The sequence below is a fragment of the Pseudochaenichthys georgianus genome, chromosome 23 (assembly GCF_902827115.2).
Source record: "Pseudochaenichthys georgianus chromosome 23, fPseGeo1.2, whole genome shotgun sequence".
In the NCBI taxonomy this organism is placed as follows: Eukaryota; Metazoa; Chordata; class Actinopteri; order Perciformes; family Channichthyidae; genus Pseudochaenichthys; species Pseudochaenichthys georgianus.
This window is the reverse complement of record NC_047525.1, coordinates 10583318-10608203: the sequence shown is the minus strand read 5'-3', so window position 1 is coordinate 10608203 and position 24886 is coordinate 10583318. Positions and strand designations below refer to the sequence as shown.

Here is a 24886-nt window from a genome sequence, read left to right as displayed (position 1 = left end):
CGTTTAAGGTACAAAATTCCTAAGCAGTGACATTGTTCACTAGCAACATTATCCATTTATTTTGGGCTTGTCTCTTCTTCTCCCCTACATATTCAGAAATCAAAGGTTAGTAGAGAGAAAATCATAGGTTTTAAAACAATTAGACCTTACTGCGGGTGAGTACTGTAATCCTGTAGAGTCCCCAGCATGACATGTAGCTCTAGGAATTGGACGAGCAAGAGTGTTGGCCTACTGTAGTGCGGTAACACTTCATTTGAAGGCAGCATTCCTAACCCCTCTGTCATTAATCAGAAATGATGGAAATGGGCCTTGCGTCATAAAGAACCCGAGGTAATAGATCTTCATCAAGACATGAAGTCAAAAACCACCTTTATGAGGCATAGTGCACCATTTTGGATCCTTTATGATGTGCTAGTGGGCCATAGAGAAATGATGCTGTAGAATAGTGTTATCTCTACATTGTCCTCTTATTTCAACTTAGAAATATAAGGCAAACATCACCATGTTTATTTCAGATTTCTACATAATTGCCTGAAAATAAACAGATAAGAAATACAAACATAGAATGGAATAATATTGACGCTATTCACCTTCAATCTTTCGGACATTTGGGAAAATGTCTACGAAAGAAAGGGCTGTCTGAATGTTCTTTATGTAAACTAATTGATACACTCATGTTTAGGGCGGCATTTTAATTAAATGTAACTTTGATCTCACAAAACTAACCTCTTTAATATCATAAACTAACTGTGTCAGTGCAGTTCTGACGTGATCACTCAAACCAACAAAAAACAAAGGGATGGGCCAGTTCATAAGAGAAAAATGAAAGATGTGCAAATTCGCATTAAGAATCTTTGTTTCAGGTTTCCCCTAAATCCCTGCATGCTGCATCATGTTATATCTCAAACGAGTTTAGCATTACAAGAAGTGGAACGACACAGCAAAATGGAACCAAAAATGTGATCTGATAACTGATCTTGTGTGCTAATTTAATCACACAGCACTGATACAATCTTGTTTTCATCTTCCACACTTCCAAACTAAAAGAACCCACCTCAAAGTTCCTCCTTAATATACATTAGTTCCCATTTCCCTTTCATCCCTCGATGCATGCTAGAAACTTTAAAAGCCATTTTACAGTCATTATTGTGGAATTATTGGCAACCCTAGATATTAGAATATTATAACACTAAGAACATGTACCGTAATATCTTTACAAAATAAATGTTCCCCTCTTGGATTCTTTCAAATCTCCCCTATAAAAACACACATATACTTGATGTATTCAAGTCGGTTGGTGCATTTAACCAAGTCACTGACCTCAGAACAATAGCTAGTCCCGTGATTGTAATTCCTCACAGTTTTTTCCTGCACACTTCCAAAGGAATCCTGGTCCATAGACACGTGAAAGGCCACAAGCAAACTCAATTAACCCCCCAATCATTCTCAGTCATTTAGAGGGCACCGCTGTGTTTCATGTTACAGTTAACATTTGACTGCAAAGACAACCTCAACACACAGGTTGATAGCTCACCATGCCCATCCCTTTGTGTGACATGTCCCGAGGAACGAAATAGGATATGCTAACCAAAAAATGGCAGGGCAGGAAGCAGAAGAAATTAACCTAGTGAAATAAGCAGTGATTGTAAAGCTTAAAGATATGCTTTAATGACCCTTACTCAAGAGGTTATGAAGTAGTTCCTCAGGACACGTTGCGAAAAACACCTATGGCTCCGAAACCTCACATCGTTCCCTCGTCTCCGGCACCACTAGGGAGCCCAAACCGGATGAAGGTCCAGATGTTGATGTGTGGGAGATCCTGAAGAACGCCCGGCCAGATCAGTATGAGAAGATTGCCTTCATGTATGGTATCACAGATCTGAGGGGTCTGCTGAAAAGGATGAAGAAGATCACAAGAGTGGAGAAGAAAACTGAAGGTAAATCAGTGTCTTCCACATTTTTGAAGTGCTCCTTTGTTGAGTATCAGTCTGTATGCCTGGTCAAGATGGGATTTGTATCTTGTTTTGTCTTTTTGTGACCTTTGTTTCATCTTTTCAAAGCTTTTGCCAAGAAACTGGATCCAGCATATCAGGCAGATAAAGGTGGAAAAATCCGCATGGTGGTTGATCTGGCTGACCCCACAGTTGAGCTGAAGTGGTACAAGAACGGACAGGAAATCAGACCCTGTCCAAAGTATGTCACATTGTTTTCTTCAGCCTTGTTCTTTGTCTTGTCCTCTTCAACAGAGCACAAATGAAACGCATGTTTTTTAAATGCGTTTCAATTTGTGACACCGCCCTTCTGCACCAGTTTTCTGATTTTATGTGTTTTTGCGTAATGTTTTGTCACCACTCAAAAGAACAATGGTTCACGTTCTACACTTTTCATTAACTTTCTTGAGTATTTTGCAAATACACACACAGAAATACTTTTATTATAACCCAGAGGTGACTTAATAAGTATTTCTGATGTCTCCAACCATCACATTTTCAACACAATCTTACTTATGTCCAGCCATAAGTACAGTGAACCAGTGCTAGTCAACAAATAAACAAATGTGGCTCTAATCAGTTTCCCAACAGCCTGACACACTTAATTAGGAACATTATAAATTCAGAATCACAGGGCTATATAAAGGAAAAGACCCCTGAGCCACATTTGGGTGTAAATGCAGTGTATTTTTCAACTTGTGTATAATTGCCATTGACTAATATATATGTCCTCCTCTGTACATGAACAAGGTGGTACTTCCTTTACAGGTCTTTAACCAAGTCTGGCTTTGGAACATATTAAATAAATGTTGAATCTGATTTAGTGGTAGATGTCCATAAAAATCATGTATTTTCATAAGTTATTACCACTGTAACAACAACAATCTAAGATTAGGTAGGTCTCAGTCTTTTTTGTTTACATTCTACAATTAAAGTATTTACATTTATATTGTGTAACTTTATTAATTAAATGTGGGTGTAAAAAAACAGTGACTTCTAGTTAAAATGTGTATTGACTTTGGGAATAGTGTTAGTGACCAATGGGGGTAGCGTATTACTCTGGGCTGATGAGGTTAATAGTAGGGTATAATACTGAATTGAGCGATAATGATTCTGTAACTAAAATCGTTTAATATAAAAACCCTGAAATATATTTCAGCTGAAACGTCTAGTCCATCTAAGCCAAGCCAAGTTAAAGCCATTTGGGAGGTTATTGCCATTTTCTGGTTTTGGTCTCGAGTTGCATTTTCTCCAGGGCTCCCTACACCGCAGACTTTATTATCTAAAGAAAACTTTTTCTGTCTTTTGGCACTATTTTCTGACGAAATAAACTCTCCAAGGCATGATGTCTCTCTGTCTTTGTCTGTCTATCTATCTATGTGTCATATCATTATGCTCTTTCCTGTCTACTATACTCACTTCCTGTACACTGCTCCGGACCACTCTGGCTCACTGCTGACCTTAAGTCAACGGAAGTAAGTCCATCCATACAGTTGATTCTCCCTTCTCCATATCCATGTTTTGGTGTGATCCCACCCCTCTCTCAAATCTGACCCTTGGGTTTGTGAAGTGAACTTGATGCATGCTGATTACCTTAATGATGTTTATTTTGCTGCTGTACATTTTAATTCTAGGAATATTTTTGCTGTAGCCCAGTCTTTGCTTCCCATACATCTTCAGTTTTTATCTTAAGATGACTGTATTGTGTATTGACTTAAACGAACTGTATGTGAACAGTGGTGTGACTAATAGACTTCCTGTTAAGGTATATCTTTGAGCATAAGGGCACACAAAGGATTATGGTCATCAACAACTGCTCCTTGAATGATGACGCAGCTTATTCTGTAGCAGCTGGAGATGAGAATTGCGCCACAGAGCTGTTTGTCAAAGGTACCCTGATTATCTTTTCAGTTTGACCTAATTTGTTTTTTTTGTTATAAGAAACGTGTTTAGTTTCTTCTTCTATACTCCTCCTATAGAGTTGCCAGTTAAGATAGTTAAAAAGATTGAGCCGGTGAAGACCACAGTGAACGAGAGGATTGAGCTGGAGTGCGAGGTGTCAGAGGAAGGCGCTCAGGTCAAATGGTAAGACTTATTTAAGATGTTTGTTAGTTTGTAACTACTTTTTGCAGAATAAAACAAGGGATGGGTTTGCCAGAATAAAGACAAATGTTAAAGGAAATAATATGTTTACCTCAGAAAGCTCATGTAGAATGACGAGCAGGGATAATTCTTTTTGACTGGGTGCAAGTTCTACTTCTTATGCTCTATTTACTGGTCGGTTTACAGCCATGCCTATAATGCCTACTCCTGATGAACTAGCTGATGTAAATGCATCTAATTAACATTTCTGGAAACCCAACTAATGATCTGGTGATCTGATGACACTCTATGTCTATGTTGAGATACATGACATCTGTAAGTGTTTCATCCTTCCTTCAGGATGAAGAATGGTGTTGAGGTTCCAACCGGAGTGCGCTCCAGATACCGAGTTAAGTGTGAGGGAACAAAACATTTCTTGGTGATTGATGACGCCTCCCGGGAGGACACTGGGACATACTCCCTCATGGCTACGGGTGGCACATCTGAGGCCCACATACAGGTTGACTGTATGTAGCATCTGCGCCTTTTTCATAATGTCTGTTTGTGTCATTTTCGGAGGAATCGGTATTAATACTGTGCCATATTCGGTTTCGCAACCTTCTTATATTTATTCAGTGAAACCGCTGAAGATATTTCAGGACTTGCAAGACATGAAGGTGATGCTGGGGCAACCCATCAATCTGCAGTGTGAGATTTTCCCAGGCAACGTCGCAGGTCGTTGGTACAGGAATGGACAGCTGATCCAGCCAAATGACCGCATCAACATCGTACACAAAAATAAGTATGTAACCTCTGTTAAGCTATGATCAATCGTAATCAAATTCACACAAATGCTAACTAACATCATTTTGTTTTTCCAGGGTCCATCGTCTTGAAGTTGCGACCAGCACTCTTCATGACACAGGGGATTACACTTTTGTGCCTGAGGGATATTCACAGAGCCTCTCTGCCAAAATTCACATCATTGGTACACAACCTATGCTCTGTTTATATATGGACATCATACCAAGTAAGAACACCTTAACATAGTTTTATTTTAATTGTGTGATTCAATTTTCTTTAGACCCACCGAGGGTGCACTTGGAGAGTTTGAACTTTCCAGACAACACAATTACAATTGTGGCAGGAAACAAACTTCGCCTGGAGATCCCCATTACTGGAGAACCAGCGCCCAGGGTGGTGTGGATGAAGGGAGAAAGGGTGAGCTTTTGTCGGTTTAAAGTATAAGATTTACATTATTTATTTTCTTAAAAAATGTTTTTGGTTAAGGCTAACAAATCCCAGGATAAGACAAAAACCAAAAGTATATACATTTTCTGTTCAAGACAGATGCATTGACTTTTACTTCACTTTCAAGGCTTACATATCTGTCTCAATTGCCTTAGGTGATTCTTGAGTCTGGCCATCGTGTCCGAGCTGAAACGTATGGCGACCAGACCAGCCTTACAATTGATGTAACAGAGCGGGAGGACACAGGCAACTACAAGATAATCCTGCAGAATGAGGCTGGTGAAGCAACAGCCAGCGTCAAGGTCAAGGTTGTAGGTAAGTGTTCACAAAGTACTCTAATCAAAAGACCATGTTAAGAATTAAGAAGATGTCTCTTGAACTGTTGACGTGGTCTTGTGTTGTCTGCAGACATCCCTGACCCTCCGGAGTCTCCCTTGGTCCCAGTTGTTGGCGGTGATTGGTGCTCCATGACATGGGAACCACCAAAATATGATGGAAGTTCTCCAATATTAGGTAATCAGGCCTTTTTATTATTCCTGCAGCTTAACTGTTAAGCGAAAGTAGTTAAATGACAAGCGTTTCTGCGGTCCTTTAAAGGCTACTACATCGAGAGAAAGAAGAAACAGAGCTCCAGATGGATGAGACTGAACTTTGATCTGATTAAAGAAACATCCTTCGAACCCAAGAAGATGATTGAAGGAGTGCCATATGAAGTGCGGATCTTTGCAGTCAATGCTATAGGCTCGTCCAGGCCCAGTGAACCATCCAAAGCCTTTACCCCTCTCGGTGAGTAGCCCAAATGTCTCCATGAAAATCCAGTTAGCAATCTTAACACTGGCCTTTGAGCTGTTACTGCCAATAATCTGTCCAGGAAAGTATTACAAGCAGCTTCAGTGTATCTTATAACCGTTTCATGATAAGGGAGGACATTTCAATGAGTGGGCCGGTGGTAGTGCATGTGTGATCTGCCCTTGCTACCCCAGCAACGCAGCTGTTCCTCCGCATAGCCCACCATCCCAAGCATTCTGACTGTGACCTCCACTGGACGCGCAGGAGCTTTAGAGGATAATAGTATGTCTTTATAATGGCTGCCAAATCATCTGCAGATTAGAGGTTTAGGAGATCAGGTCTGCCAGAGGGTTCAATATAGGTTCATTCAGAATACAAGAATAGCTGGAAATAGCAGGGACTAAAGAGATCTGACAAGCAGATTTACAGCATACCAGCCAGAAAAAGAAAGGCGCCTTTATGACTTGCCAAAATGAAAGTTTTCCGATCTCGTTCATACCCATTGTTGGAAAACAATTTAGAAATGGTGGTCATGACTTGTGATCTCTAAAACCTTTATCTCCACTCAGCTGTGACCAGTGAGCCAACAATGCTGGTTGTGGACGATATCACCGACACCACAGTTACAGTAAAGTGGCGTCCTCCTGAAACCATCGGAGCTGCCGGTCTGGACGGATACTTAGTGGAGTACTGCATAGAAGGAAGTGAGGCAACTTCAAATCTTCCAAAGGCCCTGACAAATATAGATGTTTGGCTGTTTTAGAGTAAAGTGGGAAATATCTTAGGAAGTTAATCCAAAATGTTGCTCCTAAATTCCACTTACAGACAGTTTTTTCTAAATGCACCCAAACAGTCTACGTAGAGATTGTAATAGTTTTAAGAAGCTCAATGCAATACGTGGGATAACGACATACTTTTGGACAGGAAAACATTCATATTATTGCACCTGTTTTAACATACATAAAAAACAGATGTAGTTTTGTACAAAATGAAAAACAAGATAAATTGTTGAAAGAAGCTACCAATGACTTTGTTGTAAATGTGTGGGGAGGGGATTTGAGATGCTGTTTGACCATCCGACAAAGCATTCATGGCACAAATCTGAAATGCCTTATTATACATTCTGACACAGTGTGACATCCAATAAACCTGTAAGATCAAAACTGTTGCATAGTCTGTAGGGTTCTAACGCTGTCCACAAATGTCAGTGAAGGCTGTTAACATTTTCTTTTTCCACAGCTGATGATTGGGTAGTATCCAACAAAGAGTTGACCGAGAAGACCAAGTTTACCATCACTGGGCTGACTCCAGGGACTAGAATCTTAGTTCGAGTCAAAGCCATCAATGCTGCCGGAGCCAGCACTCCACGGACCCTTCAGCATCATGTCATGGTCAAAGAGATTATTGGTGAGCTCCGAAAACGGTTGTGGAGACTTTTGAAAATGCATTTCCCCGATATAGCTTGGCTCAGAAGTTGATCGTTTTGTAGGAAAACATTTAAACAAACATTGATTTTGATACTCGTGGCCGTTTGCTCCTCAGAACCACCCAAGATCCGCGTTCCCCGACACTTGAAGCAGACATACACTCGTAGAGTTGGAGAGGCGGTGAACCTCGTGGTGCCATTTATGGTAAAGAAACTCCCATCGATTCCATATTCACTTTATCTCTAAGCAGCATTTAAACTGTGTGTGATGTCCACAGGGCAAACCCAGGCCAAAAGTCAACTGGCTGAAAGAGGGCCAGCCCATAGAGCCTACCCACGTCAACATCCGCAACACAGACTGTGACAGCATCATCTTTATCCGTAAAGCAGAGCGCAGCCACTCCGGAAAGTATGAGATGACTGTTCAAGTTGAAAACCATGTGGACACGGCCATTCTTGACATACAAGTTGTAGGTGAGTGTAGTCTTAAATGGCAGTGCATTGAGGTTTCCTCAAAAAGCTCAATTGTTTATACTGTAGACATTAATGTCAGTTAAAAAGCTTGTTAAAATATGTATTTAAAATAAATTATTATTTCAATTTCAATTCGTAATTTAGTCATCTATCATTCCATTTTGCATTGTATATTGAAATTTGGTTTGACCAAAGGTCTTTGAAATACTTGCATTTAACTTGGTGAACCCTGCATCAGCCCAACAATACTGTTGCCACAACAAAACATATAAATGAATGATGATGATCATGATGATGAATGACATTCTTTTCTGATTGGTAGATCTACCTGGGCCTCCTCACAGTGTCACGATTGAAGATGTTTGGGGAGGAAATGTAGCTCTGGTCTGGACTCCTCCAAAGGACAACGGCAACGCCCCAATAACAGGCTACACCATTCAAAAAGCAGACAAGAAAACAATGGTAGAACATCAATTTACCGTGTATACTAAACTGAAATATCAAATAACATGGTTACAATATTTACATTAACTTGCTTCAATACGCTTTATAGGAATGGTTCACATGCATTGAGCACTACCATCGCTCATGCATCACCATCACAGAGCTGGTGGTAGGGAATGAGTACTTCTTCAGGATCTTTGCTGAGAACATGTGTGGCCTAAGCGAAACTGCCACGCAAAGCAAACAAAGTGCCCTCATCGTCAAAGAAGGTAACATTGACTGTAATATTAGCCAATGGTTACTTATCATTTCTGATGTGGGAAAATGCTTCCAAAGTTAGAACTTTGGAACAAATCGAATGCATTTAACATGTTGAAAATATCAATAGAGTTGTTTCAATTGGTGACTATTTTTTCACAGCTGTTATCTAAAGGTACTGTCAGTGATGTTTCCACCCTAAAGTGAGCCTCATTACAGCCTCACTTTAAAATCGAACAGGGGTCGGGTAATAACTGACAGGCCTTTTGACAGTGATGTTTCAGACTCAGCCGATGATAAACAAACAAACATTGTCTTTCCCTCATCACTCAGGGAATTTCCCACATGATACCGCTCAGCGTCAGTATCATGCACAACCCCATTCCTTTACCCTTACCCCAACAGGCATGCAGGTGAAAACGCACGAGTTCACGGACCACGACTTTATGGAGGCACCAAAGTTCACACAGCCGCTGATCAACACTTTTGCTATTGCCGGCTACAACGCTACTCTAAACTGTAGTGTCCGTGCCAACCCAAGGGTAGGTGGGAGAACCACAGGTATAAAGTCGTGTATGAATATATTACGCTTTACACTCGGGTAAATAGAAAAGTTGATTATCTAGCACTGATACTTCCCAGTATTTAAAAATACAAAGCTAGTATTATAACTAACTTCTCAAGGATGGGTCCAGTTAGTTTTCAACTTGGATATTTCTATTTTTGTTTTGTTTTGGCCATCCTTCCCCTTGCTCATACTTATATCGTATTGACGAATTTCTTGTCTGACCGCAGGCTAAAGTGGTCTGGATGAAGAATAAGATAACCATCCTGGACGACCCACGGTACCGCATGTTTAGCAACCAGGGAGTATGTACTCTGGAAATCAGGAAGCCCAGTCCCTACGATGGAGGCCTGTACACTTGCAAGGCCGTCAACGATCTGGGAGAGGCCCAAGTGGACTGCAAGCTGGAGATCAAAGGTTAGTGTGGACCAGGAGGCGAGCTCAGTGTGCCTCCCTAGATACCCTTTTGTATCTGAGTCTGGTTTCCCAAAGCCTTTCAACTTTCTTGTTTTGTTAATTTATACTGCCTCTTACCAGTGTCTACTAATAATAAATGTAAACAATCTTAGTTTTATCCTCTAAAAGAGACAAACAAATTGATTATTTTAAATCCAAATTGTCACTTTCTAAAGTTTATAAGGACACAAAGGTGGCTATGGGAAAGCAACTCCCCTGTTATACTGTATTATCTGAACTGTGCATTATAGTCTACCAAAGGGCTGACCAAATAAGCGATGGACATGTAAGTATCTGGAAAGGGTTGCACAAGCTATTCGTAAATTCATGGCCATGGTTGTATATAAAGTCTTTTTGGACTTCTTAGAAACCGTTAGCTAGTTGGTGATTACCTAAATTGGGTTGCACCATTGAAAATTAAGGGATGTCTTAACTGCAGCTGTAGACGATAGTATTGTGTTCATCTGTTGCATCCAGTAGCATCATCTAATCTAAAGCATTTAACTTAAAGCTTTAGGAAACCAAATTGAGTGTATGTCAGATGTGTCAGCTGTATAATCTCTTTTATTCTACACTCTAAACGGGTTATATTAGCAAGCCAACGTTAACTGTCAGGTAACTTAATTAGCTAACACTGTGTAGTTATTTATGAACAAGTCATCCCTACATAGGAACTAGTCTGTGTAGTGCAAACCATTTTAATTGACTGATGTTTCAATCTCCACTTGAATTTGAATTTATGAACAGTTGGTGCAACCGGCTCCTGGACCACATTTTCAAATGAAGTGCAAATAATAATCTGTTCATTTGTGTGCAGTGCACATAATATCTGGTGACACTTCCCATCACCACCACATGTAGAGGTTTATCCCCTGTGTTCTCACAAAACTCTGTCCAGTCCAGTCCACCTGGTCATCTTGTTCATCATCACAACACAGTCTGTCCCCAGTCACAGCTCTGTAGGCATAACAAGAGGAAATGTGATGTTTTGTGTTGTCTTCGACTATTCTCCACGGATTCCAGTGTCCCCTTTATGCCACAGTTAACTCCTCATATAAAAGAGTTCAGTAATAAAAGCTAGAGTCCCTGGTACACACATATAACTCCACGTAAACATTTTGTTAACCCCTCTTCTCTTCTCTCTCCCCCAGTCCAAACTCAAGAATTATGAATGTATGTTCTCATATAAGGTAAGCTTTCATATGGTTTTGGCATATGAAGCTTATGTCATTCATTATGCATCTTTCAGCCCGCTAATAACCTCGCTTTTCTCAGTCGGTGGGACTGCAGCAGCTTTTATCGCCATGAAAGCAGTCCCAGAGCAAGAACATGTGCAACCGGGCAGTAATAAAGCAATGTTTGCATGACAACTTTGCTAAATTATTCCCCAGTTCTGCTTTGCTGGCTTATTTTAACAGTCCTGTTTGGAGATGTATAATTGATTGCCATAGTCGTTGGTGTGAAATGGAGTGAGTTCAAAGACTACCTCTCATGTATTTTGTGCAACAGATAAGGTAAGTAAACCGTTTTGCAAACTTGCTAACATTTGCTGAAAAATCAAGAGCTGGGAATGAGTTTTAAGTTATGTTGACTTGAAAAATAAAATCAAACAAGATTGAAACAAAGCATACTAACTGGGTACACTGGTATTATCCACATTCTGTTTGGAAGTGATTGATGAGTTGTGTCTGATGAGAAAATAATACGAATATCGCATTTATCCATTAAATATGAAGCTACAGTCAATATATAATACATTCCTTTTTATATCTACATATATATCTTTTATATGTATTTCTATAGACGCATATTTGTATGTTTTTTTTTTACTCTACAACATGTATCTGATCTATCTAGCAATCACTCTGTATATTTAATACTAAAGAAAATTCATTATCCTCTAAAATGTATGATTTAAATATTTGTACCGAGTAAACATCTATTGATAATTTACTTAGGGATCCAAGTGCTTACACAACTGTTAGTATATTGTGGATGACTAAAGACAGCTTGATTAACCTGGAACTTTTCAGAGATATGTGACCTGCACTGTATTTCAGTGATGTCCTCGCTTCTGGTGCTGCAAGCCTGTGCAGGGCAGAGATTTACAAACCGAGTGTGCATTGAGTAGATCTCTGACCATCTTTTTTTCTCTCCTCTCACTCTTTATCCAGTGCATTCTTGCATTCTGCTTGTTTTGCTTGGTTAGGTTATTGCTCTTTCCTCCTCTTCTTCCCCTCTCTGCTTTTCACTTTCCAAATCTACCTCGGTCCTTCCGCAAGAATATTGTAAGAACCTTTTTCCTCTCGTCCCTCAGGAGGCTTCACCTTCTTCGAGCTCATGCAACGCGGGGTGCCCCTACACCTGATTGACAAGTACATGAACGAGAAGGTTGTGGAGCCACAGAAGTAACATTGGATAGACTGCTATGAGACACTTTTGCTTTACAGACATTTGCTGCCAGTAATGATCCTCTTCTCTCTACTGCTGAGATCTGGAGGTTGAAGAGGGATGCTGGCGAGACAGGCGGAGGAGGGGTCACTGCTCTGTGGTGTGGCATGCTGTGTGGAAGTTTGGGGCTTGTTCCCGTAGAAGAAGAAAATCCCAGCTCACTTCTGTCACCCTTTTGGGTTCAAAAGACTCAGCTCTGATGCATGCCAGCAGTGTTTTGGTTCTAGATTTGATCATTTCATATAGTGTGTAAAAAAAAATTAAAAAATATATATATACAATGCACATATATAGAAAAGTGGCACACTTACAGTATTTACATGTAGGTTCTTCTTGGGAGTGTCTGTAGACGTTGATAACTTATTTCCTGGGTCTGAAAGAAGGGAAAAGACCTTTGTATAAACAAAGGTTGCAGTTTTATGTTGTGTCAAAAATTATATAAGGGATACAATGATAATAGATCAGAGTAATTTTGGATACATTAACATGTAGAGCCTTCTAAGACAATTCACATGAATATTTGTTAATTTCCCCTTTTCTGTGTTGATCACTTATGTGTAAAATGTGAGAAAACTGTAGAGTTTACACTGGCATGAAACATTATTCTTTTTGATTCATATATGATGTGAGGCTTGATTGATGCTTGTCATATCATATGTGCATGCCTTTACCTTTGTAATTATGACCCATGGATTACAATAAAGTCATTTAAAATGTGATTTTGTTTTAACTACTCTTTTTAATTTGGATCTCATGTATTAGTATGACTAACTATATTAATTATGGTATAAAAAGTGGACTAAAACATTTGTAGTTGTGATAAGAGAATAACCTAGATATGCAAATATGGCTTCAAGCACAAAAATACAATACATTTGCATGTCATATTATACAAACTGGTTCACAAAAATCTATCTTTCTAATTAAAAAATGTGGGCTGTACCTCGTGTCCTTAACCTCGTGAATCTATAAGATATTGAATTTCACTTCACCAAAAATGTACACAGGAAATAATACTGCTCCTTTAATACAATAATTCAAGTAATATAGATATATTATTTCATGATATATAGTCCAAATAATAAAAAAATAGTAAAAAGTAAATTACTGAGTATTTATTATGGGAATTCGCAGTTCCACTAAGTTCAAGTACATTTAAATTTGACTCATTTTAGGCCAAATCATACATTAATTAGGGATATTTACACCAGAATTAGTTCAACGCAACACGAATTCAGACTTTAATTTCAGGAAATTAAATGCACATACATTTATTATTAGTTAACTTAGTTAAATACCGTAAAAACAACTACATGTTGTGAGTGGAATTAAACATTAATTATATTGTTGTAACTTGTATTATATTTTGCACTACAAACAAGGAGTGCACATTTTAATTAAATACTTACTGTCAATTGAATATGCTGGAATTGATGGATATAGGCATATCCATGTTTGCTGACTTGTAGTGTTACCTTTGTTTTTTTACTTGATAAATGGAACATTTTGACATTTAATATAGCATTTAATGGTTCTAAACAACCTACATATTAGCCTAATGTTTTCATTTAAATGTAAAATTCCCGGTGCGCAGCCAAGTGATTCCCTTCCGGGTCCCCACTTCCTGTGGAGACGCGATCAGAAAGTATCGACATCTCATGGTTCCACTGTGGAAATGGCCTCGTCTAGTCACCTAGCTATAAATGCCAAATGAGCTGCTATTTTTTGGAGTTGGCCGAGAGAAGATAGCCCCGTCTAAGCCACTATCGGGCTGGGAGTATTGGGACGTTTACTACGGTAATAGGAGGAGTGACTAGGCAGAACAACAATGCCACATTTCTTGTGGCCAGAGCCGCTGTCACCCGCTCAACTGAAGCGGCTGGAGGAGCACAAATACAGCGCCTCGGGTCGGTCTCTGTTCGAGCCGCCGTGCCAGGTCTACTGGAACTGGCTCGTCGAGCAAACTCCGATATGGATCGCCCCAAACACCCTGACTATTGTCGGACTGATGATCAACATCCTGACCACCGTGGTGCTCGTGTATTATTGTCCCACGGCAACAGAGGAGGTGAGTAAAGCGACCTTGGCCAAAGTTTCTACACGGAGGCTAGCCGCAGTTACCTTCAGTGGTACGGCCAATCCTCCATTCACAAATTGCGTAATTTAAATTTAACTGGCCACCTACGCAAACTCCACATGTCTTAAAAGCCATATTTTTTAAATATTGCTTGAGTCAGCAGTCACCTGGTGAATTCGGCATATATACGATCCTCACTGCTGCCCACCTTTTGATAATAATGTCACTTTATTATTAGGGTCACCCTGCTTGCTAGCGCCCACAGTGTTTTGATCAACCACTTGGGATAGTTGTTGTTCTGGAGTATGCGCTGCTCTATGCATGACATCTAGCCGAATTAAAGACGTTCTCTTGATCAATATGGACACGTATTGAATCACAAGGTGTCACGTTTGCATGGCCACTTAGAGGAAAGGACGCTTTAAATCGGATTAGTTTTGACATTACTTCCCGGCCTCATGTAGTTTTTGCTACTGTCTTGGAAAGTTGTTAGGCTTGACGTGGTGTGTTATTGTCTGCCCTGGCCCTCTTGATGTTGTTGATGATACAAAAAAACAGACATTTAAAGGACCATATTTCTGCTCCTGTTCAGTTAGCCAGTAGAGAGAAGGTTAACTAAGCATGAATGCTTAAGGTTGATGTTAAATGGCTTCATGTACTTCTAATGTAGTTATATATTCCTAAAACTGTAACATTAATGCAACATGCAACAAACCTGTGACCTATGATCGAGTTAAACTGTCACCAGGTTCACTGTGGGGCAGTGACCCACCCTGGAAATGCATAGGTGTGTGAGTGAGTGTGTCTTTATCAGATGTAAACCTTTGTCCAATCTAACGATGAGAACTTAAGTCCACAGTCCCTGCAGCGCTGTCAAATTCCTCATGTGCAAAGGCATTTCAGTCCCCCTCCCCCTTTTTCATGTTTTAGCATGACATAAGGCAAACCTGGCCACTCTTCTTAATAACCTTGTGAAGGTATGACTTTACAAACAAACATATATTATAGGACTTCACATAAACCACTGGACACAGTTAAGATCCGCCCTGAGGTGTGACCTGTGTGCTAACCCTAAACAAGCGGACTCTGTCCCCATCAGGCCATGAGTCATTCAGGACATGAACTTTGGAGAAGACAGCAGGATCTCTGAATATTTAGGAAAGCATGAGTTTCTTTCTCTGTCTGGAAACACAGATGATCTTTGTCTCCCTCTCACACACACTCTCAAACATACACAAATGCTCACACACACACAATGTTGTGGTAAACACACTGTGTTGGCCGGCTCGAGCGTCCAGATGGTCTTTCACCTTCACCCTAGTTAGAGGAACTCTGGCCAGTCAGCTGGAATCCCTCATTCCCCTTATGCTGCACACTCTAGCCTAGTTTCAAAACTTCAGCTTGAGTTTACGACAGATATACAAACATTTGTAACTCTCGAAAACTCATAACCCCCCTCAAAACTCATAACACAAATACAAAATGGTAAAATACTGATCAACAATTTAGTTAACAAACAAACTAAAGGGAAATAAAAATATCTGCTCCTTTCCATAGAAGTTCCATTTTATTTCTAAAATATGTATTCATATTTCAACACTACACAAAAACTAAATGAGTGAAATTAGCCTTTTTTTTCTTTAAATACATATTCAGGAAATGTCTTAATTTATAATTGCCCTATAAAATGTCAGAAAATAGTGAAACCCCAGTTTTTCAGTGTACAGGGCAGTGTTTCCCCTATATACAAATAGTGGCGGCGCAGCGCCGCTGCTGAAATATGCGCGCCGCTGCTAGGGGGCGCCAGCCAGGTACCCAAAAATGTGTGATTTGTAGTATTTGTGTTACTGTATGTTCAATAAAGGTGTATTTTTGCTAAATCTTGAGACATTCCCACTGTATGTACTAGGCAGGGCCGATTTTTGGCATAGGCGACATAGGCGTTCGCCTAGGGCGCCAGATCTGGGGGGCACTGCGGTGGTAGCTCTGGGAGGGAAAAAAACATTTTTGACCGTTGGCGCTCATCCTAATTTTCAGCCTTGATGCCTTGATTCATAATTGAGTAAATGTAACACCCTTTTTACCCCGGTTACACTTCTCATTTGCTGTAGGATGGGCACTGTAAGTGATGAAAGTGGGGGATGTTGGCTTATCTGGCGGCCGCAGCTCACAGCCAAAGTGTGAGCGTGGGAGCGAGGGAGAGAGAGGGCGCACCGGTACCGGCGCTGTTGTTATTAGAATCTGGTGCTAGCTGCGCTAAAGGATATAAGAAGTAGATATGTCTACAACCAGGGTGGAGGAGAGATCTCCTGTCAGACTGAGAGGCTCACTAAGGTAAAGCACTCTTGAGTGTTTACAGAGCTAATTTTAGTTTTTAAGTTATCTCAGTGGGTCAAAAACGTTTTGACCACAAATTATGTAAACACATATTTCCAAGACACTCCTTTATAATTATTAGGATAAATAAAAACAGGTTTGAAATCATTCCAATGTATACCATAGGACAGTAAACCAAAAATATCGTTTAAAGTTGGAGAGATCCAAAAATATGCATAAATAAATAAATGTTAACTAGGTAAAATAAGATATGAATGAACACCAAAAATCAAATAAGTTACATTTATTTGTTATTGGCTATGGTAGGTTATGGTTATGTTCCCATACTTATTTGATTTTTAAAATGTAAACCGATCTTTTTCATATGGGTGTTTAGTAGGGATGTAACGATACCAAAAACTCACGGTACGATAATATCACGATAACAAGTCCACGGTACGGTATTTATCACGATATTGAATAATAAAGGAAAAAAAATAATAATAATCTTTTCAATAAAAAAAATGTTTACTCGGAAAATGTTTCTTTATTACATAATAAATCTGATTTGTACAGCATTTTAGTAGGATAGCAGTATTTTAAAGTGTCAAAAACAAAGTGACAGTAACAGACTGGAACAAGAAAACCAGTGTTTTTGTACCTATAGTACTACCAAACAAAGTAGGCATTTTGTTTGTGCCACTGCATCTTACAAATAAGGACATTTAATAATCAGACCCTGCAATAAAATAAATCAAGTTTCACTTTAGATTTTCAAGTAACTCAACTCAAACTCACTAGTCACTCACTCAGCATCATCAGACAGGTTTTTAGGAATATGAGAATGTCCACATTTCCAGGTATTTATAAGCTGGGATGTTTGGGAATTTACAATATCCCCTGCTCTGGAAAAAAACTCTCTCGCTTGGTACTGATGTTGCCGGGACAGCAGTGGTCGCGTTAACCGAATTTTTTATTTAACAATGACGGAAAAATCTGAAAGCAGTCTGTCATTTTGACAGATTAGAACACACTCGGAACAGCGCCAACGTTTCCCCACAGCGAGGCTCTGGTGTTATGCCGTGTTATGCATGCCCTCCAAAAGGAAATGATATCGTTTCCAAACCGTACTTTGCCGTACAGATCAATACATGTCTGGGAGGTTTTGCTTTAAGCTGTGTGCGCTCCCGCGAGGTGCATGCACACACGGCATAACACCGCCCCCCGTTGACAGTTCACGAGCGTGCTCTCTCTCTGTTCAGACCCGACGGCTAATAAGGGATTATGACGGATATTTTACGATCCTGTCTGTCAAAATGACGGACAGCGAAAAAGTTTAACGCCACCTCAGTGGGACGGAGAGATATGCTTTGGCCATGGGTGACAGCAGTGGGTCAAACTGTGCATTGTCTCTCCACCACTTCAAAAACAATACAGTTTTTGCCAAGAAGGTGAGGCTTATTGACAGGGCGAGATATAAATATACTGTTGGTACTTGTCAATGTCTCTAGGTGTGTAAATGTAGCCCTGTAAATACGATGTCCTTTTGTGTTCTGTTGTTTTATTACATTACATTGCATTTAGCTGACGCTTTTATCCAAAGCGACTTACAATAAGTACATTCGACCAGGAAGACACAACCTTGAGGAAAACAGAATCATATAAGTACATCAGGTTTCATAGAGCCAATCATTTTATGTTTATGTTGTAACCTACTTGCTGCCATGTTGGACAGGTCTCTCTTGAAAAAGAGATCAATGATATCAATGGGACCACCTGGTTAAATAAAGGTTTAAAACAAAAAAAAGTGTTTAAAAAAAAAAAATTAATACAAAAAAAAAATCGCGATATTCGGTATATCGTTACATCCCTAGTGTTTAGAGTTGTACCCCCCAGATCAGGTTTCTAGTAATGTGTGCTTAAAGTGCACCAGATTGAAGGATTTTACTTTAAAATGTTCAAAATAATCTTCCCGGGGGGGGAAACCCCCGGACCCCCCTAGAGGATGTGACGTCCACCCCCCAATTCAAACATGTTCATACAATACTGAATACATTTGAAGCCATTTTGACGTATATTACCTATGTCAATAAGTGTCTGCTTTTGTAGTGTATTTGTCTTTTGTAGAGATTTTTCATTTATTCTTTATATATAAAATCTCGCCTAGGGCAGCAAATTGTCTAGAACCGGCCCTGGTACTTGGCCTCAAGAGCCTTTCTTGTGCTGGCAGACACATAGAAACAAATTGGCGGGGCGCACTTCGCACGTGCACATACTAAAAAATTCCACGTGCTCACATTATGCTGGGCCCACGTGCCTTAGCACCGCTGCTATGACTCCATCCTAGGGGAAACACTGCAGGGTAATGCCCTCAAATGTTTTGTCCAACCAACAGTCAGAACAAATACTCCCTTTACTACGATATTTGAAAGAAAAGGTGAAAATACTCTCTATTGAGAAACTATTATTGAGGATTTTTTTATTTGATAACAACTTTAAGTGTGAGGTCCTTCTTGTGAGCAGCTATTTAACAAAAGTCTCTTCCCCTCAGGCTCCAGCATGGGCCTTCATCATGAGTGCTCTGGGCCTCTTCATCTACCAGTCTCTGGACGCCATTGATGGGAAGCAGGCGAGGAGGACCAACAGCAGCTCGGCTCTGGGCGAGCTCTTCGATCACGGCTGCGATGCCGTCTCCACAGGTGCTCTACTCAACCCAAACTATTATTGCTTGTGTCTTATTAAGACTATTTAGAACCAGCTGCAGGGAGGTATATTCATTATTTGTCTTTTCTGTCTGTTGTCTTCAGTCTTTGTTGCAGTGGGATCATGCATTTCATGTGGAATAGGACGATACCCAGACTGGATCTTCTTCTGTGGTTTTATCGGGATGTTCATGTTCTTCTGCGCACACTGGCAGACCTACGTGTCCGGGACCCTCCGCTTCGGCCTGTAAGTCCCACGTTCAGTAGAATCCAGCAATACAGATGCTATGAAACCATTACATTGTTATTAAAAGCTATAACCTCACTCTTCCCTGTCACTTCCCCCACAGGATCGACGTCACAGAGGTGCAGATCGCCATCATGACCATGTATTTGATGTCGGCTTTCGGGGGCGTGAGCCTTTGGCAATGCACGGTAACGGAGGACCCAACACCAACAGAAACTCTTTCATTTCACTTTATTTAGTAAACCTTTTTCTTCTCCCTTAGTTTTCACACCCAACAACTATCTAATCACTTCCTAGTTTTTAGTCGTCTAGCTCTTAAATAGAATTTGTGTTTTACCTTTACTCTGTGCTGCCTTTGGAGGCTTGACTTAACGTCACTTGAGAGAAGGTAAATATCGGTAGCTAACGCCATGGCAACGGGTCATCTATTGGACATGGTCTGGCTCAAAAAGCTGATGATGTCATCGGCATTTATTATTTGTTGCTTTGCCCTCCCATCACGCTCGGCATGCCTGCGGCTTTCATAGGAGCACATTTCTTCTTGGAGAGTTTGTGTCTCTTCACTAATTTGACCTTCATGTGTTTCCGTAGTTGCCCCTCATCGGAGTGAAGATGTACGTCTTCCCCGTCATTGGCATCTGCGGCGGGGCCTTCTACTCCTGCTACAACTACTTCCATGTGATTTTGAACGGAGGTGTTGGCAAAAACGGCTCCACTGTGGCTGTAAGTCAACACACGTATTCACGCTTTTATAGCAGATGTGATATTGCGATGCATGCTGAACATCATTTCCTTCTGTTCAGGACACCAGTGTGCTGAGTCCCAGTTTGCACATCGGCCTCATCCTCGCGCTGGCCTTCATCATTTTCAAGAAGTCGTCCAGCGAGCTGTTCGAGCACCACCCCTGTCTGTACCTGCTCGCCTTTGGCATGGTCATCTCCAAGATCTCCAACAAGCTGGTGGTACGTTCATCTTGTCTTTAAGTTCTAATGATAATGATTTCGGTCATGGGTGTTATGGCAGCACCCGTGGTTACCATGGTCCAATCAAAGGCTAGGAATATTGGACCTACACTGACTTAAATACCTAGTTCTGGTATTGGTAACAAAGGGCTCGATGAACCCATTTTTTGGCTTGTAGTTTTTCATGTTTCATCTGTTGTCTTTACTGAGTGACTTTAATACAGAATTTATTTAACCAGTGTTTTATTTCCCTCATGTATCTCTGTAGGTCGCGCACATGACCAAGAGTGAGCTGTGCCTCCCGGACACGGCCTTCATCGGCCCCGGCCTCCTCTTCCTCAACCAGTACTTCAACAGCTTCATCGATGAGCACATAGTCCTCTGGATCGCCATGGTCAGTGTTTGACACTTGTATTGTAGTATTAACGCCTCATTCTTTTTGAAAAGGACCAACTCTAAAAGACTTAACACCCTTAACAATCATCAAGTTTAGCTACAGTTAATTTGAGTTTGTCCTATTCAGTTTAAACTAAAAATGATGTAGAAAAAGACCAGATTTGATTCCTGAAATGTGGAAAAGGATTTTTATTCCATAGGGCTGTGTAAAATAGAGAATGTGAATCGCTAAACAACAAGTAGGGTCTGAGCAATGTTCACTACAGCTTGCAGGTTATGTTTGAGCACAGTCAGCACGGTGTGACTTTCACCTCTAGCGATCTAATCAGAGAGCCATAATGGATTAAGTTCAAAGTTCCTTTAAGGCCGATGAGATGACTTGACGTAAACCTTCTTCCATGATGCTTGTTAATTCATCTGGCTTTGGTTTAATACTATAAGCTTTGACATGAAAGGATAAGGTCAAAAACAGGTTAAATGCACCGTTCATAATACGGTGATTTGCAGGGTGAATGTGGTAAAGTAGTACTAAGATAAGCATAACAGTTGGCAAAACTTCACTACTTGAGGTTCCAAAGTGCATGGAAAGAAGAGTCTGAAGAGGTAAAACTTTAACAATTGTATTTTGGACCAACGTGTTACTGCTTGTACATTTTATCAAAAAGTTAGGTTGGCCAAGACATGCTGGCAGTTTTCTTTTCAAAGCGGTTTGGTTGCATCACTTAAAGGCGCACCCACACAGGAGTGACCAGTTCTTCTGGATGATTAGACCTCAAATCGGCACAGGTGTGTCCAGTAACATTAATTACACCCAGTACTGTGTATGCTGGCTCACTGGGATACTAACAAGGATTCGGGGACATTGTTAATGTTATCAGTTAGATTTTACTACTAGGAAAAAGCAAAAGGAATGATAAAGGTGTTAGAAGTTGACCAAGGTTTAATCAGGTATATTAAAGGTGGGGTAAGTCATTTTGGAGAAACCAGCTTGAGTGCGCTTGAATTTGAAAATACACAACTGGAAGAAATCTGCCACTTCCTTACAGAGCTCCTCCTCAAACACACACGATCACGCACATGACCAATGAGGGCACGAGATAAGTTTGTGCACAGATGGAAGGCTGACAGGCAGGTAGGCCATTCAGTTACTTTAGCCGGGCCGGCTAAAATGATTGGTCGTGCTCTTAAGCACTTAAGATATTCATTGCTATCGGGATGTTAAGAGCATTCCATGGAATATAACAACAAGTGTATCTCGAGCCGGTTTCTCAAACGTACCTACCCCACCTTTAAAGATTTTTTACATGGAAAAATCTAAATTAAAACAATTCTTGCCTTTCATTAAAGGAAGTCAGGTGAATAAAAGTGCAAAGAATGACATAATATACTCAACAATAAACTAAGATAAGAAGGGTGTTGGTAATAATTAATTCTTTACATTCTGAACAAACCAAGGCAAGTTTCTACGGACCAAACTTAGTTACATTTAGACTTACCCTTTTGAATCATTCTATAGAATCTCATCAAATGTGTATTTATTTGATTATTTATTCGTTTATTTTTTCAAAATGATTAGGCATTCTGGAGGCAATTCTTTAGATAATTGTCCACCAACATCTCTAAATCTGACAGTAGGTAAAGGTGAAATAATAAGATAACAATACAAAACTTGTCTTTAGTATTATTTTTTTTAATGCCAAATAGTTTCTTAAAAGTACTTATTTTTATTATCTTTATTTTATTTGTACCTACTATTGCAACTTTCTTAGATTGTTTATGTTCGCACCAGCAGACACCAAGGCAAATTCCTTGTATGTGTAAACTTACCTGGCTATAAACTTGATTCTGATTCTCATATAGAGATATATACATAATGAATTCAGGTGCTGATCTCTCCCATTCCCCATGCCCGTGTAGTGAAGTTTATAGTATATTTGTATCCAGCCTTTGATGTCTGATCGCCTCCATCTTCCTCCAGGTCTTCTCTCTAGTTGATCTTGCACGCTATTGTACGGGGGTGTGCCTCCAGATCGCCTCCCACCTGCGCATCCGAGTGTTCAGCATCACTGCGCAGAGCCACGGCAAGCACGACTGACCGGTTGCCCGGCGGGAGGAGGCGGGGGGGGACGCAGACCTCTCCCCGCTCCTGCAAGCAGGCGATGACGAGGATAGACCTTCCTCGGCCCTGAGCCACTGCAGCCTTGACAAAGTGACCACATCCGATTGAAACTGCCTCTCTCACAAGATGGAAATATAAAACCAACTCATCACTACAAACCAAAAAAAAGAAAAAAAGCATGGATCAAGATATTGAATGAAAAAAGAACACGGAACCAGAGCTTCCCTCAATTTCCTCATTGGCTGTTGTAGCCAAACATATTTTAATTTAGACATCATTGCATGTTGTCAGAAAAATAAAGTTTAGATTGTTACATCTACTTCCTGCTTACTCTAATCAAAACAAAAATATTTTTCTTTAACAGGTACTTTATAGTTTGGGCAAATATCAAAGCATTTATCTGCTTTAAATCATGTTTGAAAATCTGTTATGTCATTTAAATATATAGAACTGCAAATGAGGTAAAGCTCTTTGATATATGCCCATACTAAATGCAGTACCTGAAAGTGTTCTTAATTAGTTTTTATTTATAAAATGAATGTTACTCAATCTGTCATTAATCAGGGCTTAAAAATGCAAATTTAAATCATAAAAACCTCAAATATTATCCAATGAAGTTTGCAATGTGGAATGGCAAGTTGTCAACGCGGGGACGGGGCTACGGTCGGTGTTAGTGTTGAAACATTACGACGGCTTTTCTATCAGGTCTCTCATACAAACTTTTTATTCATGTTTTTATTCTCCGTTACTCATCTCATACTGCAATCCTGGAAAAAGAACGTAAACACTCACCTCGGGCCTCTTAAAGAGCGCTGTCGCCTGATGAAGCACTAACACTTGACTCGTACTGCTTTCTCTGTTCTTCTCCCTGAAGGGCTAATAGTTAATTATTTGTGATTGTACAGAATTCAACTGAAAACGCCTTAAATATTTTTGTTGTAATTACTGTTTAACTTGTGAATATTTAAAACAGCTTTGTATGTGTTTGTTTTTTTCTCCACTGAAGTATCATACCAGACAATAGTAATAACACAATGCTACTGGAACTGTTCACTCATGGTTTCTTCACTTATTGTGTCATGTATCGGTGAGCGATTCATTTGGTCCTTGAAAGATCTGTTGGATTATCAGTAATTTTGCATTGATTTAACATTACTGAGTTCCTGTAATCTGACCGACTCATTATTCAGGTTCATTTGGATCAAAAGGGATATTTCTGTAGTGCCGCTTAACTATATATAAGGGTAAAGACAATGGTACTCTTGAGTTTTATTTTGGAAAAATAAAATGATCTTCCTCTGAGATTCTGCACCTGCAGGATATTGAACATTGAAAAGCAGCATGTTCTAAAAAAAAAAAAAGATGATTTTGCATAATTGACGATGGACTTTGGAACTATGCATTGAAATGTACGACTTTGATTTCAACACCATGTTGCACTGTTCAATAATAACAGTAAAACACCTTTCTACTAACAAACTGTATGGGTGGAAAAGATTGTAATAAAGAAAAATATTTTTCATGTGGTGCGTTGTAAGTTAACTGTACTGGTGTTAGCATTTAGCTGAAAGCATTGATGTTCCTATAGGTAAAGCCTCAGAGCTGTATGTCTTGTTTTTGAGAAAGTTTGGATATTTTTACCTGTTTGAGTATCAAATAACATGTTTTTAAGTATCTAAGCCAATAAGTGAACTTCAAAGATATAATACCATCAATATAAGCTTTTTAATCTAATTACATGGTTTCAGAACAAAGGAATTAATATACATTATGGTTGTTGCCATGAATGCAGTGGTGTTCACATTACAATATCAAAACAAACGTAAGACATAATGTAGCACAAAATATAAAAAATCAAGTACCTCAAAGTGCACTTGAAC

The 24886-nt window shown here is 39.8% G+C and overlaps 2 protein-coding genes across 28 annotated transcripts in view; both read left to right on the top strand.

Moving 5' to 3' along the window:
- The window catches only part of mybpc1 (myosin binding protein C1), a 35014-nt gene extending 22108 nt beyond the window's left edge, over nt 1–12906 (top strand). For 26 of the 27 annotated variants that reach the window (XM_071201719.1, XM_071201716.1, XM_071201717.1 and 23 more), the window contains 20 exons: nt 1774–1937; nt 2061–2193; nt 3757–3881; nt 3971–4076; nt 4434–4600; nt 4710–4875; nt 4955–5061; nt 5158–5294; nt 5480–5639; nt 5733–5837; nt 5922–6110; nt 6683–6817; nt 7353–7520; nt 7656–7744; nt 7818–8013; nt 8336–8475; nt 8567–8726; nt 9121–9257; nt 9511–9697; nt 12054–12906. In XM_071201719.1, the coding sequence (XP_071057820.1) occupies nt 1774–1937; nt 2061–2193; nt 3757–3881; nt 3971–4076; nt 4434–4600; nt 4710–4875; nt 4955–5061; nt 5158–5294; nt 5480–5639; nt 5733–5837; nt 5922–6110; nt 6683–6817; nt 7353–7520; nt 7656–7744; nt 7818–8013; nt 8336–8475; nt 8567–8726; nt 9121–9257; nt 9511–9697; nt 12054–12148 (2866 nt within the window). In that variant the 3' untranslated portion in view covers nt 12149–12906. Of the gene's footprint in view, nt 1–1773; nt 1938–2060; nt 2194–3756; nt 3882–3970; nt 4077–4433; nt 4601–4709; nt 4876–4954; nt 5062–5157; nt 5295–5479; nt 5640–5732; nt 5838–5921; nt 6111–6682; nt 6818–7352; nt 7521–7655; nt 7745–7817; nt 8014–8335; nt 8476–8566; nt 8727–9120; nt 9258–9510; nt 9698–10887; nt 10927–12053 lie in introns of all 27 variants that reach the window. The other variant, XM_071201708.1, reaches the window with a different exon arrangement.
- A 903-nt stretch (nt 12907–13809) lies between these two features.
- On the top strand, nt 13810–24528 carry chpt1 (choline phosphotransferase 1). The gene is made up of 8 exons (XM_034074806.2): nt 13810–14255; nt 19132–19279; nt 19388–19529; nt 19633–19717; nt 20121–20252; nt 20333–20491; nt 20760–20885; nt 22866–24528. The coding sequence occupies exons 1-8, from the start codon at nt 14016–14018 to the stop codon at nt 22980–22982; spliced, it is 1149 nt and encodes a 382-aa protein (XP_033930697.1). The 5' UTR covers nt 13810–14015; the 3' UTR covers nt 22983–24528.
- Nucleotides 24529–24886: the final 358 nt, after the last annotated feature.

Excerpts from the sequence above, each read along its gene's own strand:
- chpt1 (XM_034074806.2), top strand. The coding sequence starts at position 14,016 with ATGCCACATTTCTTGTGGCCAGAGCCGCTGTCACCCGCTCAACTGAAG. Across the intron at positions 19,718-20,120 it reads TGAGCCTTTGGCAATGCACG|TTGCCCCTCATCGGAGTGAA; the intron begins GTAACGGAGGAC and ends GTGTTTCCGTAG. Across the intron at positions 20,886-22,865 it reads TAGTCCTCTGGATCGCCATG|GTCTTCTCTCTAGTTGATCT; the intron begins GTCAGTGTTTGA and ends ATCTTCCTCCAG.